General features: G+C 51.8%; 9 protein-coding genes across 9 annotated transcripts; 4 read left to right on the top strand and 5 right to left on the bottom strand.

The window, feature by feature from the left end:
- Nucleotides 1-2,914: 2,914 nt before the first annotated feature.
- Nucleotides 2,915-4,598, top strand: HETIRDRAFT_429263 (uncharacterized protein; the record flags this gene model as incomplete). Its single annotated transcript, XM_009551901.1, has 4 exons — nt 2,915-3,034; nt 3,085-3,849; nt 3,903-4,194; nt 4,246-4,598. 4 exons carry the CDS (start codon nt 2,915-2,917, stop codon nt 4,596-4,598), a joined length of 1,530 nt encoding a protein of 509 aa, XP_009550196.1.
- Nucleotides 4,599-5,763: 1,165 nt separating this feature from the next.
- On the bottom strand, nt 5,764-7,257 carry HETIRDRAFT_326421 (uncharacterized protein; the record flags this gene model as incomplete). The annotated part of the gene is made up of 1 exon (XM_009551902.1): nt 5,764-7,257. A coding segment is annotated over one exon (1,494 nt), but the record flags the coding sequence as incomplete, so codon positions are not given.
- A 1,544-nt stretch (nt 7,258-8,801) lies between these two features.
- On the bottom strand, nt 8,802-10,661 carry HETIRDRAFT_420981 (uncharacterized protein; the record flags this gene model as incomplete). The annotated part of the gene is made up of 1 exon (XM_009551903.1): nt 8,802-10,661. One exon carries the CDS (start codon nt 10,659-10,661, stop codon nt 8,802-8,804), a length of 1,860 nt encoding a protein of 619 aa, XP_009550198.1.
- A 283-nt stretch (nt 10,662-10,944) lies between these two features.
- On the top strand, nt 10,945-11,277 carry HETIRDRAFT_420982 (uncharacterized protein; the record flags this gene model as incomplete). Its single annotated transcript, XM_009551904.1, has 1 exon — nt 10,945-11,277. One exon carries the CDS (start codon nt 10,945-10,947, stop codon nt 11,275-11,277), a length of 333 nt encoding a protein of 110 aa, XP_009550199.1.
- Nucleotides 11,278-12,349: 1,072 nt separating this feature from the next.
- On the top strand, nt 12,350-13,344 carry HETIRDRAFT_429265 (uncharacterized protein; the record flags this gene model as incomplete). Its single annotated transcript, XM_009551905.1, has 6 exons — nt 12,350-12,352; nt 12,429-12,566; nt 12,625-12,803; nt 12,828-12,922; nt 13,080-13,172; nt 13,280-13,344. 6 exons carry the CDS (start codon nt 12,350-12,352, stop codon nt 13,342-13,344), a joined length of 573 nt encoding a protein of 190 aa, XP_009550200.1.
- A 1,931-nt stretch (nt 13,345-15,275) lies between these two features.
- On the top strand, nt 15,276-15,452 carry HETIRDRAFT_324865 (uncharacterized protein; the record flags this gene model as incomplete). The annotated part of the gene is made up of 1 exon (XM_009551906.1): nt 15,276-15,452. The coding sequence occupies one exon, from the start codon at nt 15,276-15,278 to the stop codon at nt 15,450-15,452; it is 177 nt and encodes a 58-aa protein (XP_009550201.1).
- Nucleotides 15,453-16,169: 717 nt separating this feature from the next.
- On the bottom strand, nt 16,170-17,392 carry HETIRDRAFT_454228 (uncharacterized protein; the record flags this gene model as incomplete). The annotated part of the gene is made up of 3 exons (XM_009551907.1): nt 16,170-16,339; nt 16,420-16,674; nt 16,897-17,392. The coding sequence occupies 3 exons, from the start codon at nt 17,390-17,392 to the stop codon at nt 16,170-16,172; spliced, it is 921 nt and encodes a 306-aa protein (XP_009550202.1).
- A 151-nt stretch (nt 17,393-17,543) lies between these two features.
- HETIRDRAFT_454229 (uncharacterized protein) lies at nt 17,544-18,306 on the bottom strand (the record flags this gene model as incomplete). Its single annotated transcript, XM_009551908.1, has 2 exons — nt 17,544-17,845; nt 18,222-18,306. 2 exons carry the CDS (start codon nt 18,304-18,306, stop codon nt 17,544-17,546), a joined length of 387 nt encoding a protein of 128 aa, XP_009550203.1.
- A 33-nt stretch (nt 18,307-18,339) lies between these two features.
- HETIRDRAFT_454230 (uncharacterized protein) lies at nt 18,340-18,690 on the bottom strand (the record flags this gene model as incomplete). Its single annotated transcript, XM_009551909.1, has 1 exon — nt 18,340-18,690. One exon carries the CDS (start codon nt 18,688-18,690, stop codon nt 18,340-18,342), a length of 351 nt encoding a protein of 116 aa, XP_009550204.1.
- Nucleotides 18,691-18,900: the final 210 nt, after the last annotated feature.

Here is an 18,900-nt window from a genome sequence, read left to right on the forward strand (position 1 = left end):
ATATCATCTCGGACAAGGGTAGTTTTCCGTCATCTCGGACGAGGACTAGTTTAATGTCATTGCGAACCCTAGTAGTTTATAGTCATTGTGGACCAAGCCCTTGGTAGTTTTACATTGTTCCAAATGTGATTTATGGCCTCGCATTCCTTGGAGGAAGCACTTTAAGCAGAGGTAGCCCGGACTCTACTTATCTCATGCATCAGCTATAGGATCCCCTAATGCAGAAACGATCCTGTAAAACGGGAGATCCAAAGTGGGATGTCCCAAAACACCAGTCACACCTTGACTATGAGGGTTCACTTAATAAGTTATGCATCATAATTCTTGGCCTCGGACTTGCAACCAGTTATGTACGGGCACCTTCATTGTACCAAGACGAAGAGCCGGCTTGTCGACACCTACGAGTAGAGTTTGTCATGTAGAGAGTTCCCTAATGCGGAAAAAACCCTGTAAAACTGAGGATCTAAATAGGATGCTTGGTGCATCTGTCAGATTACCCCTTGACAGCGAGGATGTAGAAGGATCCCACTATAGGTCATACATGGAATTATGCCCGCTTATGTGCCTTTGATTCTTACCATCATTTGAACCAGGACGGGTGGTCAGGTACTTCCCCTGCCTTCTTGTCTTTTCACAGTTTGAAGACATGCAGGTCCAATAGTTTAGATGTCATCCCAGATGTGGGGTAGTTTAATGTCTTTTTTGGACAAGGTCATACAGTCTAACGTCTTGAGGGATGAACATAGTTTTATGTCATTACGGACGAACTAGTTTTAGGTCATTTCAGACCTTAACTCCTATCGGGAAGGAGTTCCTTAACTTCCTTACCCCCTTTTTTTCCTCATTATGAGTCCCTTGAGTAATCGTAGGGTTCTTGGTAGCCGTCGCCTCCTTCTTTGGGTCGGTAATAGGGATCTGCGTCATCATAGTTCCCTAGGTCATCTAGAGCATCCCATGCATCGAGCTCGGATCGAGTCCAAAAGTGATTTCTTTGAGCCTCCGAATCAATGCGGTGAGTTCTGCGGCTACTTTGGTTATCCTGTCCCTCGTCCGTATGAAATCTAGTACTAGTAGGAGGCGTTCCAGGCCAGTGTCGAAAACCCCTGCCAATAGTTGTTCCACATCGGAGGGTTGTCTAGATTCCTCAACTCCTCCTTCCTTTACTTCTTCGATGGATGGGCGGTTTCTCCTTGTCAGTACCACCCTGGGATATGGGAATGTTTTGTACCTGGTGAGAGGAGGAGGTTGTGGGATTGCTATGCACTGTATGAACCTCTTGTTGTCTTGGAGGAGGGCGTTCCATGACCATGTACGGAGGCCTTCTTGGATTTGATACAGGCACGGTGATACGCTAGAGGTGGCTCTAAGTGCCGAGCACAACACTAAAACAACCTCTAATGCAGGGGTGCTGGAGCTAGTATCTGATACACAAGGAATTGTAAGTGATGACTTTAGAAATTGAAGGCATACTGAGAAGCAATCGGGGAGTGTGAGATTATAGCGCCCGAACGGTTTCGGGACTGCGCCGAACACCGACCGAACGTTTGGTCGGTCGTGTCGGCGATGCGGTCGGTAATGAGAAGGTAGTGTCGCGACCGACAACTACGTGCTTCAAGAGCCACACGGGACTCTGACAATATACGAGGGAGGACGGGGGGTACGAGCGAAGAGACGAGTATGAACGCGAATGAGGCCGAACGACAAGGATGACAAGTTTTCGGAAGTCGACGAAGACGATTTCGATGGTTGAGATGAGTGCGAATGAGCTCTGAACTGTGGGGTGCGAAAGCTGGTTTATTCCAGAGGTGTATGTAGGTTTTTATAGTAAACAGAGCCTCTAAGTAAAATATTAAACAAGAAATGAGAGTAGATGTCGAATGGGCGCCAAGCCTTAGCGATCAGAGAAGATAAGAAGGTAGGTGAGATGTCCATATGGGCTCCGAAGGTGACAAGGTAAAAGTTAATCAGCGATGGCGAAATCCCGAACGTTCGGGATCCATCGCCCGAGCGTAGGTAGACGGAACAGGCATTGGAGAACCAATGAAAAATAAAGGAGAGGTATCGTACGACCAGGGTGGCCAAGTAATGGTGCAAGATCGCGTTTGACCGACCATGTGGAAGTTGGGAAGATAAGCGATAACGACCGACCGACTCACGGAGGACATCGGCCGATTCGGACTACTGGCTTTGATCTTGTAAACACTTATCGTAACACTCCTATGTGGTCATGGTGAGTACGTGAAGTGTGGGCGAACTGACCCCAGTGCTGCCGAACGTCCTTCGGTGGCTTGTCGTCGGTCGGGTAGGGGCCGACCGTGTTCGGTAAAGTCGGCGTCTTCGGTACTTGTCGAGCGCTGTTCGGTATCTCCCCAAAGCTTCCCGAATACCTCCCTCTGACCCTAGCGCGGGTGCATGCTCATCATCTCCTCCCTACTGAAATCCTGACTGTCCTCAGTCAGTGGTCGGCGGCTATGAGTCGGAGCGGAAAAAAAATGGTGTGGAAAATGTGGTGGTGTGGATGTGGGAAAGAGTTCGGCTATGAGCGGTGGCGTGGAAAGGTGTGGGTGCGTGGGAGAGATGTGGCACAGGTGACTAATCGGCAAGGAGATGTCGTAGAAAGGACCGGGTCGGCGCGCAAGAGAGACCGGGGCTGAGTCGGCAAAGTCCTGTGGCATGGCAACTGATTAGGTGAGGAAGTGGCTGAAGCCTAGCGTGTCCCAACTAGACGCTGGCGTGAGAGCGTGTCGGCAAGGAGCGGTGGCGCGTATCGCGGTCTCTGCCGAGCGTAGTGGCACGGGGCTTTGTCAGGTGACCACGATCCCCTGCCGATTGTTGATTCTCCCGCGACTAAGTCCTTCATCGCTACCCTCCTGCCGCTTCGTCTCCTCATCCGAACCCTTTCGGCCTTCCCACCATGTCCTCCATTGTCCCTGTCCTCAAAACCAAACTCGGGGAGTACATGCTCGCCCTTCCCGACGGCGCCGCCGAATACGAAGATTACGAGGCCTGGGCGCAGGGGTTCGCCAAACGAGTGGTAAGTCGGTCCTTCCTTTTGCCTTCTGCTGGCTGCTGACGTCCTTGCAGGCTGTATTCAATCGTTCGGCGCGTGGGCAGGACATGCCCGAACTCGCAGCCTGGGTCGCCGAGGCTGAGAGAGGCCTCGATCATATTGCCACTGACGACTGGCTTGCCTGGGGTTCGCGCATCTTGCCGCAGCGTGCGGCGCGCTTTGCAGTGCAGCAACAAGCGGCCGAAGAACAGGCCCTGGCAGAGGAGGCTGCGCGGGTTGAAGTCGCCGAACGTGAGGCTGAGGAAGCCGAGGCGATGCGGGCTGCCGCTGCCTGTCGGTTGGCCGAAGAAGATCGTCAGCGGCGTCGAGAGGCCTTGGTGGAGGCGATGTTCAGTGGGTCGATCGAACCGGAAGAAGGGGACCGTCAAATGGCCATCCTAGAAGCAGAGTCCGTCATACCCCTCCCCCTCTTTCTTCGCTCGCCCTCTCCTTCCGCCTCCGTCGCCGAAGCTTCCCATCCCGCTCCTTCTTTCGCCAACTCGCCCTCTCGTCCGGGATCTATTATCGCCGATCCTGCACTCGCCTCCGCAACCGCCGCTATGAGCCGCATGGGCGTGGATCCGGTCGCCTCCGCCACCCCGACCGACGCGAAGGGCAGGAAATCGGCCGCTGCCGTTGTCGTAGAGTTCGCGCGCCAACGGACGCCGACTGCTGGACGGGTCGTGCTTCCTCTGGGTCCTGGCACAGGCCAAATGTCGACGGTTCGTCCCCCGGTGGAAAGGAACGGCGCTGGGAAGGTCCTCGAGAACCCTCCTGGACTGCTTCCTGGTGATGTTTTGGTACGTCCCTTCCCTCTTGCCGCCCTGTCCTGATACTGACCCTCTTTTCTTAGGCCGAGTGTGCCTGTTATCGGTGCACCGAAGATTTCGCCACTAGGGCGTTTCGCTGCTACACGAGATCTGGCCAGATCTCATGCATCAAGTGTGCCGACGAACGAAAGGGGTGCAGTTTTCAGCCCTGGTGGACGCCGAAGGAGAAGGGGAAGTCGAAGGGGAAGGGGAAGTCGACTGTTCCAGCAGCGGAGAAGTCGGAAGAGAAGGAGCCATCTCGCCCTCTAAAGCGGCGCAAGGTGGAGGTACTCGTCCCAGAGCGTTCGGTCGGGGAGAGTATCGCACAGACGAAAGGTAAGTAATGGTTCGGTGATCGCTGGGGTGAGAGCTCATCGGTTGGTACAGCCGTTCGCAACAGGAAGCCGGTCAAGCGGCTCCCGACCACAACAAAGGTCATTCCTGCTTCCTCTCGTCCTTCTCGTCCTCGTTCGGCCGCTGTCCCCGTCCAGCCCGACTCTTCTCGTCTGTCGCTGGTCGTCGCCCAGGGTATTGCGTCCGAACTTTGGTACCGGATTGCTGTGGCCGAGGGGTCGTGCGCCTCGCTGGCGCATTCAATCGCAATGTGGCAGGATGAGTTGGCGGCGCTCGAGGCCCGGGTGGGTCCATCGGCATCTTCGGACGTTGTCCTGGTTGGGGATTCGTCAGAGGAGAGCGATTCCGGAATGTCGGTGTCCAGTGATTTTGTACCTGCTGAATGAGTCTTGTCCCTTTTTGTTTATAAAATCAAAATGTAGCATAAAATAAAAGGGAAACTTGTTTTGTGTGAAAATTGATTGTTGGGTGAAGTCGGGGCCACGATGATTGGGGAAATCGGTCGGGGAAATGACTGTGTGAATATGTACTTGTAAGTGAAGCGTTCGGCAGAAATGAAGAAAATAAATGAAATATTAGGGGAAGCCTCAGTATGTCATCACAGGCATAAAACCCTATGGTTTTGCGCAAATCGGAAGAAGTCTTCAATGCGACTTGGTACTTGAAGGAGTGATGGGGAAAAAGAGTGCCGACTATTCGGTCGGCGATCGTTCGGCGGCAAAAAGTACTAAGAGATGTGGAAATGATTGGGTGTCAGTCCATGTCTGTGACGAATAAACGAAAATAAGGAATGGGTATATCTGTGAATCCTCTGCCCTACTGAAATCGTGACTGTCCCCAGTCACCGACCGAAGAGAGCGAAGGGTGGGAGGGTGGGATCTAGTCGGAGGTCACCGAAGCCGCGTCGTCGTCTTCCGCCGATCGGACTGAGCTGGTGTCGGTGTCTTCATCGGCACTATCGTTTTCGGCGTCGTTGTCGCTCGATCGGGAATCTTCCATGGCCCGAAGGCGTTCCTGCGAGATGTCGAGGAGGGCTTCAAGATTGGTGAGCTCCAGAGACCTGCGAGCAAAATAAGGAATAACACGGAATGCTGCAATTGGCCGATCAAAGACTGATCCGTCGAGTTCGGCCAGAATATATGCTCCTCCCCGATTCCTAGAAATTACTAGCAGAGGCCCTAAATACCGTGGACGCATCTTCCGATTGAGCACCTTTTCTATGGCTGTGTTGCGCATCAGGACAAGCGAGCCTCGGTGGAAATTGAAGTCGCGAAGTGTGGCCGAATGCTGTTGTTCGAATCGGATGGCGGCCTGGACACAGGTGTCGACAACTGAGCTGCGAAGGTGGGCGAGGTCTGATCGGCGTTTCTGCAAGGCTATGGCTCGTCGGGCAATGAGGTCGGTGGTGCTGAGGGTTGTGGTCGGCGGTGGCAGGAGGTAGGTGGCTTCGGCGATGTCGAGGGGCAGGAGGGGATGGGTTCCGGTCGCTGCGAAGTATGGCGAGCAACCCATTCGGCGCCGAACAGTAATGCGATCAGCCCAGAATATGAAATGAGCTGCACGATTCCACTTGGCCTGGTCTCCATCGACGGCTTTGAACAGAGCCTGCCGAACGTCGAAGTGAGGTCGTTCGGCGATGCCGTTGGCGCGGGAATTGTAGCCCGAAATACGGATGTGCCGAACGTGGTACTTTTTCGCTAACTGGTCGAGTGCCTTGACGAACGCTGGTCCGTTGTCGGAGACGATCTCTACCAATGTCCCCCATCGGCACAGGATATCCTCGAAGATCCAGTCGGCGAGGGCTGAGCTTGTTTCGCGTCGCAGCATTCGGAATTCAGGGTAGTGTGATACCGAACAGCGGCCTTGAACGAGATACTTGAAACCGCCGGCGGTCGGCATGTGCATGGTATCCATATACATCTTCGCAAAGAGTGGTGCGGGCGTGGCGATGGTCGGGGGAATGAGGACGTTGCGAGTCTGGCGAATCTGGCAAAGGTGACATGTCCGAACAAACCAAGAAATATCTTGCCTCATGTGCGGCCACCAGAAGCGTTCGGCGATCAAGGCGGTCGTGGCGTAGAATCCCTTGTGAGCAACGTCGTCGTGGGCGGCGGTGAGAATTGTGATCCGACTAGAAGGGGCTGCAACAATCTTGTGTTGACCGTGCGAGTCTTTTCTCCATAGCTTGTCGGCTGCGATAAAGAACTCAGTGCAATATTGTAGGAAGGTAGCATATTCGGAGTCGGAGAGAGAGGGGGGCCGAACCAATGTTCGGTGCCAGTCACGGACCGACCAAAGGCGTTCTTCGGCTTCCAACGCTTTTTGCGATCTTGGGATATCCGAATAGTCGATAGTCGGGCCTTCGTCGTCGGAGCCGGTATTGGTCGGGGGGTCGCCTATGAGTGAGGAGGTGAAGATGGCGGTGGTCGAAGTTGAGATGGAGGTGGGGAACGTGTTGTTGATCTGATGGAGGAAGCCGTAGAGATTGTCGATCCAGTCGTCAAAGTTGTCTTCGGGTTCGGGTCGATCGGTGGGTTGCGGTGGTCGTCGGGAGAGTCCATCGGGGCCGTGAGAGGTGCCAGGGACGTGGACAAGTGTGAAATGGAAGGTAAGGATAGAGACGATCCACCGATTGATGCTGGCGCTGGGTTCGAGATCCGGGTTAGTGAGCATGCCCTTGATATAGCGTGCGTCTACTTTGACTATCAGATTCCGAACGCCGATGAGATACATTTTGAGCGATCGGAGGGCGCGAAAGAGACCGTAGAGCTCGAGCTTCGGCTGGGAGAATCGCGATTCGCGGTCGTTAAGGGTGATGGAGCCGAATCGAGCATAGTACCGAACCCGCGGATTGTCGAGTGCGCATTGACAGAGGTGGAAGCCGACCGCGATTTGTGAGGTATCGACGGCGAGGATGACGTTGGCTGCCGACCCATAGTCGATCGGCCGGAGGGCTGGCGATTCGAGCAGTGCCGACCGGAGGTCGTCTTGGGCTGCTATCTGGTCTGGACCGAACACGAATGGAAAATCTTTGCGCGTTAACATAGTCAGTGCATGTGCCCTGTGTGCAAAATTCCGAATGAAGATCCGAACGACACCGATCGTCCCCAAAAATGCCCGAACATCGGAGAGATCCCTGCATGGTCCCCACTTCATAATTGATTCTACCCTAGATTCATCGGGCAACCTTCCTTCGTACGTGCAGCGATGGCCGACCACTGTGATTTCGGCTGCGCAGAGTGTCGCCTTGTGTCCCGAAAATGTTCCTCCACTATACTTCATCCGCTGAACCACCCGATTGAGGCCTTGAAAGTGTTCCCACACAAATCGTCGTATGCCGGGGTTGTCGGGATGCGTTTCGAAGCCTCCGTTCGGAAGTTCGTATCGGGTCGGTGGGCCCCGAATCGGAACGTCGTTGATGAAAGGAATGGTGGTGGCTGGGATCTCTGGCTGGAGGATGTGGGTGATGTCGTCGTGGAAGATCGGGACCGAATTCGTCCATCCCATGGGTAGGGTGACGAGTCGGTGGGCTCCGAACGGGGTCTGGAATGTAGTGAAGTCGCGAGATGATTCGGCGAGCCCTCGTTCGTCGTATCCGACATAGAGATCCAGAATGCCGCCGCAAGCGCGAGCTGCAAACTGTTCAGCGATCTGATCGGTATATGGGGGCACACCTGAATGCTGGATGGTGACTGCGTTCAGGGGTTCGAGGCTGTGAACGATTCGGAGTTTGGTGCCAGTGGCGGTGCTATTCGTCTTCTTGACGACCGTAAACCAGTGCGATCGGTAGGACGAATTCGACGGCTCATAGACTCCAGCGGCGATCTTGGTTTTGATAAGTCTGCACACTTCGTCGTAGATGCCTGGTGGAATCGGGATGTTGTGCTGAACCCAGGGCTTGTGTTCGACTACTGGCATATTGACTGGTGGGAAGAAGTCCTCGCGGAAACGTCCGCATTCCGAATCATCCCAAGCAAATCCCATCTCTTGTAGACACATGAAATGGTGCATGAGCTGTCGTTCGGCCGGCCAAAGGAAGTCGTCCGAGTGGACTTTGTCGATGAGGTTGCGTCGTTCGGCTGTATATCTACCGGTTGGTGTGAATGGTGGGGGGTTCGGCGTCAGCGTCGGAAGGGTAGCGAGAGGGTCACCGAGGATGTTCCGAACGATTCGGAACTTTTCGGGGAGGTCGGCCAAGACTGGTCGTGTTTTCTGTGCAACCGGTTTGTACTTGCGCTTGGCGGCGAAGATGGCGACCGGGTCGGCGATATTAGTGGAATGGAAAGAACCGGGGACGACTAAGGAAAATAAAGACGACATATCGGTATCGAGATTGTTTTTGAGATGATTTTCGGGCCCCAAATCGGCGGCCAGAATGTACTTGAGACAAAGATCGCGACGAGAGGGAGATAGAGAATGGAAATCTGAGGACGCTTCGATAAGTGGGAAATTGGGGGTATCATGATCGGTGGAAATGATCAGTGCAACTTCTCCTTGATCTCGGATCAATTCATCGAGTCGCGAAAACCCGCTTGTCTCCGGTGAAGAACTCGAGGGGGTCCTCGCCGGATCGTCGGAATGGTGGCTCGTCATCCTGTGTTCGGGTCGCTGATGGTGATCGTCTGGTCTTCATTCGAATAATTCTTGACGATACTTTCGGTGAGGATGTCGAAGGGCCGACCGAGGAGAACGTCGTAGGCAGGGTTCCAAATGATGTGGACTTGGAGGTACAGGGTGATGTCGCCGATGAGGAATGGGACGTTGCGTGCGAGGCCCAAGGATCGGTCGATTTCGCCATTCGCCGACTGCATATTGAGGACGATTTCGGGGTCGTAGATGAGCGCCAGTTCGTTGCAAATGCCTTCCGACATGGCGATGACTTGTGAACCCGGGTTGATGACACATTCGACTTCCTGCTGATGATCGACGAGGGGAACGATGGACCTTAGGGCAGACAATTCTTTAGCAACTATCAACGGCTGAGGAACCTGACCGGGCTGTAGATTCTTCAGGTACGTTTCGTACATGTCGGGGATGATGATCGCGCCCGGCGGGGGTGTTTCCGGTTGGTGCAGGACATTGACGAAGGAGGAGACGGTTGGTCGAGCCGGTGGTTCGAGATCGTCGATGGCGTAGGGTAGCTCGGCATCTTGGTAGAAGGTCCTAACATTGCTGGCGTCTTTGGCAGGCGATCGGCGTGCCGACGTGGCTTCTCTGACCTGCGAACGGACTTCGGCAGAGAGGGAGAGTAGTTCGCGCTGGGTAAGCGTCACCTGAGTGGCCATTGCCCTGTTGTAGACCTCAGCTGCTACCTTCTCGTCGTAGATCGGCGCCGTGGTTTTGTAGGCCGGAGCATCCTTCTTTGCCGATGGTATCTTCGCCGGGGCCCCCATGTTGCGTTCGTGTGGTGGTGCATAGGTGGCATCCTGGGCTTTGGCGTATGGGTGGATCGGAGCATCGTCCTTGGCTGGTACCGGGGGCGGTCGCTGAGTCGGGGTGGTCGGTCGGGGTTCGGGTTCGGGGGTTTCAGTCCTCGCTCGTTCGGGAGCCGGTGAAGGAGAAAGTGTCGAACGTCCTGTCTGGGCCATTTCGCGTGCCCTCGCGCCCCGCGTTCGGAGTGCGAATAGTTCGCGTTCGAGGCTTGCGATTCGCTGGACGTCGGTGAGTTGGTAAGTCGGGGTGACATCCAGCAGCGAGGGTGAATTGTGACGGGAGGCTATCGTCATCGGGTGAGTCGGCGTCGCATTTACCGTGAACATCATCTGTCCAGTCGCCAACTGTCCTGGATTCCTGCGATGCCATTCGTCAACTCGGTCCTTCAGGTTACTACCTGTGATTTCTCTGGGTACGAATGCCCCACTTGACAATACAACCTTCCCCTCGATATTCCGCTTGCATTTGCCAATCCGAATGTATTCGGTGACCTCGGGACAGGCGCGCATGAAGTGTTCGGGACTGCCGCAGAACATGCAGTTGTCGCCGCCTTGTCCTGGTTGTCGGGATGGTCGATCGGCTGGCCTGGACGTCCCTTGAGCTGCGATGGCCTTGACAAAGGTGTCGGTGAGTCTTTCGAACATGGTTGCCAGGTCTTTGGCTTTGATTGCGTTGGTGGGCGGTGCGGCGGGGGCTGCTCGAGAGATGTCGGTAGAGGTCGTGCTGTAGGCGGACGTGGTGCCGTGCAAGACGAATCGGGCCGCGTCGTGGATGTCCTGGAGGTTGTATGGGTCGTCTGGGAAATGATCGGGGAACTTGAGTTGTAGACGTTGAGAGATTCTTGCCCATAGCTCCGGTTGGAATCCTCTAGCGAAGGCGCGTCCTTGTTCGGCGACAGAGATTCGTGCTTTGCTGAGGAGGAATACCGTGATCGCCAGGAATCGCCGATGATAGTCGCCGAGTTCGCTGAGAGACAAGATACCGACCCTGCTCGTTTCGCCGACTAGCTTGTCCATATCTGATACCGACCATTTGCGCTCTTCCTCCGATCCGGGGTACAGTCTGTAGACTTCTTCGCAGAACTCCTTGAATGTCTTCGTGGCGTCGGTGAAAGTGGTGAGCGATTCCCAAAGCTCGCAGGTGTCGACGTCCAGGAATCGGCAAGTGTGTTTCTTCTTTTCCTGGTCGTCTTCTATCGCTGACCGACCGAAGTGGAAGTCTAGGTTGGCAAAATATCATCTCAATTCGCGGGGTTGATGGGGGTCAAAGGTCAGGGCCGTTCGATCTCCACGAGCGGGCATGGATGGGGTTGCCATAGTGATAAAGTCAAAGGTGGGGGAGAAGGTATTGTTTGCTAAGGTGATTGGGGATGGAGTCGCTGGTTCGAAGGAGCGTTCTAGTGAAGTCGGTCGTATGGTCGGCGTCCAGAAGACGGGGCTGCGTGGGATTAACGGAGAGATGGAGTCGTGGAGAGATGGTATAGGAGACGGGGGTGATTGTTCTAAGAGTGCAAGGTCGAGGATGGGGGAAATTGGTGGGAGTAACGATCGGTTCGGCGACGAAGGTGGGGTTAAGAAGAAAGTGGAGTCGGGTGGCGGCGAGAGCGATGGTGAGGATTCGAGATCAAGGTAGTGATGGTGGGATAAATGGTCTGGGACTATATCGGCGTCTCCGAACAAACTTCGGTCGGCAGAGGTTTCCTGCGTATTGAAGCTGTCGATAACTGTTTGTCGTTCTTCGCGCTCCGCTGTTGGTCGGGACGAGCGACGTAGATTCCTTGAGGTAATTTTGAATACTAACCCCTCGCGGTGGGCTCCAAAATGATACGCTAGAGGTGGCTCTAAGTGCCGAGCACAACACTAAAACAACCTCTAATGCAGGGGTGCTGGAGCTAGTATCTGATACACAAGGAATTGTAAGTGATGACTTTAGAAATTGAAGGCATACTGAGAAGCAATCGGGGAGTGTGAGATTATAGCGCCCGAACGGTTTCGGGACTGCGCCGAACACCGACCGAACGTTTGGTCGGTCGTGTCGGCGATGCGGTCGGTAATGAGAAGGTAGTGTCGCGACCGACAACTACGTGCTTCAAGAGCCACACGGGACTCTGACAATATACGAGGGAGGACGGGGGGTACGAGCGAAGAGACGAGTACGAACGCGAATGAGGCCGAACGACAAGGATGACAAGTTTTCGGAAGTCGACGAAGACGATTTCGATGGTTGAGACGAGTGCGAATGAGCTCTGAACTGTGGGGTGCGAAAGCTGGTTTATTCCAGAGGTGTATGTAGGTTTTTATAGTAAACAGAGCCTCTAAGTAAAATATTAAACAAGAAATGAGAGTAGATGTCGAATGGGCGCCAAGCCTTAGCGATCAGAGAAGATAAGAAGGTAGGTGAGATGTCCATATGGGCTCCGAAGGTGACAAGGTAAAAGTTAATCAGCGATGGCGAAATCCCGAACGTTCGGGATCCATCGCCCGAGCGTAGGTAGACGGAACAGGCATTGGAGAACCAATGAAAAATAAAGGAGAGGTATCGTACGACCAGGGTGGCCAAGTAATGGTGCAAGATCGCGTTTGACCGACCATGTGGAAGTCGGGAAGATAAGCGATAACGACCGACCGACTCACGGAGGACATCGGCCGATTCAGACTACTGGCTTTGATCTCGTAAACACTTATCGTAACACTCCTATGTGGTCATGGTGAGTACGTGAAGTGTGGGCGAACTGACCCCAGTGCTGCCGAACGTCCTTCGGTGGCTTGTCGTCGGTCGGGTAGGGGCCGACCGTGTTCGGTAAAGTCAGCGTCTTCGGTACTTGTCGAGCGCTGTTCGGTATCTCCCCAAAGCTTCCCGAATACCTCCCTCTGACCCTAGCGCGGGTGCATGCTCATCAACGGGATGTTCTCCGGGACATGGTACGTTCCAAGTGACAATACGGAAAGGGTCGGTTCTGCTTGGTTGGACATTCCCCAGTTCTCCAATGAAGAGGAGAGCTGGAAGGAGCTCTCTGTTGACATACTGAGAGAACTCATCAGGGTGGATGAGGAGAGCTTGTGGTCATCCGTCATTATGTTTGTACCAGGAGGCTGTGTCAGGGTTGGTCTGGAGGGCGAGCATTCTGATCTGGAGACTGGCGCTAGCCAGTCATCGAGGTACGTCGCTATTTTTATTTCCAGGTTGCCCTGCCAAAAAGTTAGTGAGTCGTTGGAGGGCCATGGCTGTGGCCATTTGTATTACCACGGAGATAGTGTTGCGCTGGAGAAGCGCGTCTGTGTGTTGTTCCAATTTTCTGGAGTGAGGATTTGTACAAGGGGTAGGTCCTCCCATGGAGCTGGGAACCTGTCCACTAATTGGTACTGGCAGATGTGTAGTTCCTGGTAGAATCGATATTGGTTCAACTTCTTCATGGCTTGGAAGTTGAGTTGCAGTTCTTGCTCATAATCCCAAGGGACCCGCAGCTCCAACATTTGTTGTGACTCCAGTAGGAAGTGGAACTCCCACTGGTAGTTTGTCAGTGCCCGGTGAGTTTCTGTCATCAGGGTCCTCATGCCATGGTGCATCCCAGGAGCTCCCCCTTGCAACGGTCGGCGGGTTCTTTCTCTTTCCTTGAACTTTGCATAATCCTCAGCATCGTCATCCGAGAAGTTGTTGAGATTTGGGGTAAGAACGGCAATGGTGGGTTCTGGACGGTGAGGACTGGTTCCTCTGTCAACTCGTCCAGCATCAGATCAGTGAGGGCTTGTTCTTCTCTCTACTCGTCCGACATCTGGATTAAAGACCATAAGGACGATATCGGGGGAGGAGTTTCTAGATGGAAATGAGGCATCGTGGTCGTTGTGGAGGAGCATTTGGGTGGAGGAGTGAACTTGAGAAAGTGGGGGATATGATTTGTTAGAGCCCTTCTTGTTGCTCTTTTATAACTTTCCCTCCACTTTTCAGGGTACTCCCAGATGGGGTTTGTTGGGGTATTGGTCATGAAACTCTTTCATGGCTTCTTCTGCTGCTCCTTTTAGGAGAGTGTAGGGTTCCCAGGTGTTGTCTGCCTTGGGATATCCCACCCACTTGACCAAATACTTGGTTCCCTGTCCCTATCTTTTTGAGTCCATGATCTCCACTTTGTAATGCTCTTCGTCGTTTAATACCTCCAGTAATGGTCTCGCAAAGTTTTCCCCATATGCCTCTGTTTCCCTATATTTAGTGAGTATTGTGGCATAGAATACTGGGTGGATTTTCCAGTGTTGGGGAATTTGAATTTTATATGCCAGGGTTCCTATTTTTGCCAGTATTTTGAAGGGGCCATATCTCCTAGGGGCAAGTTTGAATTTAGGATGGGTTGTCCGGATATGGGTTCCTTCTAGCCATACTTGGTCTCCTTCCTTCCATTGAGAAAGTTTCCTGTGAAGATCCCGGTCTTTGGCATAATTGCTGGCTATTTATAGGCTGGCCGCGGCTTCTTATTGGACTTCTGTGATCATCTTAATGCATTTAGCTACTGTGGGTACCTTTGTCTCTAGTGCAGTATCGGCTGAATAAGGGGGGTTGAACCTATATAGCACTTCGAAAGGGGATTTTCCCATGGTCAAGTGCTTCTGAGTGTTATACGAGAACTTGGCAAACGGCAGAAGGTCTACCCAGTTATCTTGGTGGTAGTTGCAGAACGTTCTCAGGAATTGTTCGATTTCTTGGTTTACCCATTCCGTTTCTCCATCTGTTTGGGGATGATAAGCCATGCTGAGGGCGGTGGTGATTCCTAGCCATTTCCAGAGTTCTCGGGTAAATTTGGCCACAAATTGAGGACCGTGATTGGACACTATTTTGGTCGGCAGCCCATGTCGATTGAAAACATTATTCTGGAACAGCATAGTTGTTTCTTCTGCCATGATCGTTTTCTTGCATGGGGTGATGACTATGCCTTTGGACAGCCCTTGGTACATTACCACGTTGATTGAGTCAAAGCCTTTGCTTTTGGGTAGGTCCATGATGAAGTCTGTTGAGATGAATTGCCAAGGGATGTTGGTGGTTTCCAAAGGGTATATAGGAGGGTGTGTCCTGTGCATTAAGTTCTTTGTGGATTGACATACGGCACATCCGTCCACATATTCATGGACAAATTTGGTCATGTTTTGCCACCAGTAGTGTCGTTGTACCATTTCCAAAGTTTTGGCTCTACCCAGGTGTCCTACCACAGGTGTGTCATGATGCGTTTTGACAATGAGCCTTCGGATGACATTGTCTTTTGGAATGCATATGTGGCCGTTATGCCTGGTGATTCCGTCTTTGTGTGTCCAATGTCCCAGTAGTCCTCTCATCCCTTGTGGCCCTACTCGCAAGAGTTTGGCAAGGGCAACCCTTGTCAGGGCGTCATGTTCCAATTTTGAATGTTGGATGAGGGAGATAAGGTCTGAAGATGCAATTTCCATGGACTTTATATGCCTTGTTGGGGGTGGTTCCACTAATGTTTCGTCAGATTTGTTAAAAAGGTTGGCCGGGAGCAAAATTTGAGCCTTGTTGTCAGATTCTACCCCCTCACTTAGGTCTGAACACCTGGACAGAGCATCAGAATGGTTTGTTGATCCTGCTTTATAGCTGAGCATAAAGTTAAATCTGCTCAAATAAAGGCTCCAATGGGCATATTGTCGGGACAGATCTCGCGCTGTTTGGAACTGTTCCAGGTTCTTGTGATCTGTCCAGATCTCGAAGGGATGTTGTGCACCTTCAAGGTAGTGGTTCCAGTGTTCCAATGCTTTTATGATAGCCAAGAGTTCCCAGTCGTGGACGTTGTAATTCCACTCTGCTGGTGAGAATAACCCAGAAAGGAAAGCAACTAAGTGCCAGTCACCATCTTTTCCTTCTTGCAGAAGGGTGGCTCCATAAGCAATCAGTGATGCGTCTATCACTAATCGGTATGGATGCATGGGATCTGGGTAATTCAGGACGGGTTTGCTGATAAAAGCTTTCTTTAATCATTCAAAAGCTTCTTGGCATTTTGGAGTCCAGTTCCATTTTTCGTCCTTTTTGGTGAGGTCATATAAAAGGCACGCGATTAGTGAGAATTTGTTGATGAAGCGCCTATAAAAATTTCCTAAACCTAAGAAGGAATGGATGTCTCGGACTGTGCGTGGAACTGGCCAATCTTTTATCGCATCCACCTTAGAGTCTTCCATAATGACATGGTCCTTTGAAATTGTGTATCCCAGGTACTGGAGTTTTTCCTTGTAAAACTCACATTTTTCTGGTTTCAAGTAGAGGTCGTTGTCGCATAAGATTTGGAAAACTTGGTTTAGGACTTGAATGTGTTCTGCCATGGACTTGGAAAAGATGAGGATGTTGTCCATATATACGGTTATCTTCTGGGCCGTGATAAGTTCTCTAAAGATCATGTTCATCATGGCTTGGAAAGTGGCCGGTGAGTTTGTTAAACCAAAAAACATCACCGTGGGTTCATAGGAGCCCAACGGGGTGATGAAAGCTGCTTTCCACTCATCTCCCTCTTTGATAAGTACATTGTTATATCCCCATCACATGTCTAGTTTGCTAAAGATGGTGGCCCCTTTGATCACGTCCAATAGTTCTTGGATTAGTGGAAGAGGGCACACATTTGGAATGGTGTGCGAATTCAGATGGTGGTAGTCCTGTACCGGGCGCAGTTTTCCATCTTTCTTTCTTATGAAGAAAATGGGGCTGCTGTCTGCAAAGTGGATCGATGGATGGTCCCTTTGGTAAGATGTTCCTTGATGAATTTTCCTAATTTATTGTGTTTTTCTGGACTTAAGGCGTAGATTTTAGGTACTTGAGGTTTGAAGGTCGGTTTCAAATCAATGGCGTGGTCCCAATACGTATATTCCGGGAGTCGCTGCGACTTTCGTTTGCTGAAGATGTCCAAAAATTCGTGGTATGCCTTGGGGACTCTTTCCTTTAGGTTGGTGATGATAATTTCGTCTTCCAAGTCTTGGTCGAAGCTGGCAAATCCTGATGGTTCAGGGGCCAGTTTCCGAATGACCGGTTCCCCTGTAGCCTGTTTTCCTAAGGGTTTATTTGGGAGGTCAGGTTCTCCCCCATTTGGTGAAAGAGATGGCTTGATCTGAGCCCTTCATTTCTCTTCTGCATATTTATTTATGTCCTATAAAAGCCATTTCCTCTTGAGGTAGGCCCGTAATTGGACACCAAACGTCCCGCTGTGATCGCGGAGTCCAACATCTTCCAATATCCTTCGGAGATGTTCTAGGCACTGTTTTTTGCACTCACTGATCCGTGGTTTATGCCATGGCTCCACATTCCGTAACCGCCTATCGTTTTGTGGTTCTTCCCTTTCCTTAGTAAACCTGTGTGGTTGGTGGCATTTTTGGGGGCACCAATCAAAGTGCACTTCACGTTGCCTCCACTTGATGGAGGGATCATGGTATTTCAGCCAATCTGTTTCTAGGATAAGGTCGTCCTTCCCTAGATTGGAGATAAACATTTGGACGCGCTCGATGTGTGTTCGTCCATGGATGTCCCAAATTGTGAGGTTCACATCCAAGGCAAATCGGATGAGACCTGCTTTATTAATGGTATTATCAATATTCCGGACACAAATGGGGTTGTTGAGCGTGTAGGTGGGGAAGCGATGTTTCCTGACCCAAGTCTTGTTTATTATGACCCCTTTATAGGCTGAGTCAATGGTTGCCTTTGCTCCAGCATAATGATCCCGGTTTGATACCTTTACATCTAGGCATATGGGGGTGATGATGCAGTCATTCATTGCTTCAATACGAATACATTTGTTGGTGTCAAACTTGGGTCTTCCTTAACCTCTCTTCTTTGCTGGTGAGGGAGAGGTCAGGAAAAACGCTCCGCGTGTCCCAAGATTACTTCTCTTGCTTCATCCTCTCCTAACTCTCCTAGCACTGCTCTTATTCGAGCAGAAAGACTGACGCCTCCATTTCCCTGTCGTCCATCAGGCGACATGACGTGTCGCTGATGGTTTGTCTGGGGTTATACGGATGGGGCAGAGTGTGGACGTTCCACCAAAGGACCAGGTTGTGGTACCCGCTGGTCATTGCGAAGAATGTTCTCCGTCCCCACCCCTCGATATATTCCCGCTTGGTCTCCCATAGCAGGTGCGTCATCTTCTCCTTCCAAATCAACTGTGCAGTTTCTTCTCCCTGTCGTACCCATGTGTCCCTTTGAGTTTCCTCGAACTGGTAGAATGCCTCTGCGTGGGGATCGGCAGTCAGCGCTATAATGCCCTAATCGTCCACAGTTATAACACTTGGGTCGCTTGCCGCCAAATTTCCTTTTTTGACTTTTGGTGTTACACTTCCTGGTAGCGTCGATGTCCATATCGACCACTTGGTTATTCATTCGGTGAGGGGTGCTTATGGAGTTATAGCGAATAGCAGGTTGGGTGTGAAAGCGATTCAGATAATCACTGCGGAAGGAGGTGGAGTTGGCGAGGATGGCCTTTTGAGCCGTTCTGGCTCTAAGCCATCCATCTATTTTGCAGGCTGTATTAATCCAGTCCTAAATAGTGTCCTTCGGTTGGACTTCCTTGTCATATATTTTATCCATGATATGCGGGTCGAACCCACGTTGGAAGTAGGGGACCTGTTCCTTGTCAGAGATGTTGGCATCGGTGGTGATGAGGATGAACTGGTTGGAGTATTCATCAACCATTATTCTTCCTTGGGAGAAGGCCATGAGTGCGCTTCATGCTTTGTTGGTCTTGCCTGTCTCCCTGAACTGTAGTCTGAACTTGGCTAAAAAGTTCATCCAGGTGCCTAGGTCAGTGGGAGGGTCCACTCCCACCGATTTGAGGAGAAAGTTCTCCACCCAAGCTCCTGCCGTGCCATATCTCATGCATGAAAGCACAAGGGATATCTTGTCCTGATCGGTCTTGTACCGGTCGGATTCTGCTGTGAAAAGAAGGAGGCATTGAAGCATGAATTTCTGGGATTCAATATGGTCGCCTGTGTAGTTGTCTGGGAGTTTGACCTTCCCTCTTCCAGACTGTACTGTCGTGGGAGGGGTGTCTGTGAAAGTTGAAGCTTGTCCCGACATTTTGGTGAGTGGTTCATTTTGGGTGTTGATCAGTGTTTGGTCTAGTGATGAGTTGGAGTCTGACTGTGAGGCTGATTCCTCTTGCTCCAAGTCTTTGGGGATTACCGGTGCTGGTTCCCTATATTGGGGCAGTAGGTCCCAACAATTCTCTACTTTGTTCCAAAGTCTTTCTTCCTTAGTTCCGTCGTCAAATGTGAAAAAGTAATGCCT

The sequence above is a fragment of the Heterobasidion irregulare genome, assembly GCF_000320585.1.
Source record: "Heterobasidion irregulare TC 32-1 unplaced genomic scaffold scaffold_09, whole genome shotgun sequence".
Classification (NCBI taxonomy): domain Eukaryota; kingdom Fungi; phylum Basidiomycota; class Agaricomycetes; order Russulales; family Bondarzewiaceae; genus Heterobasidion; species Heterobasidion irregulare.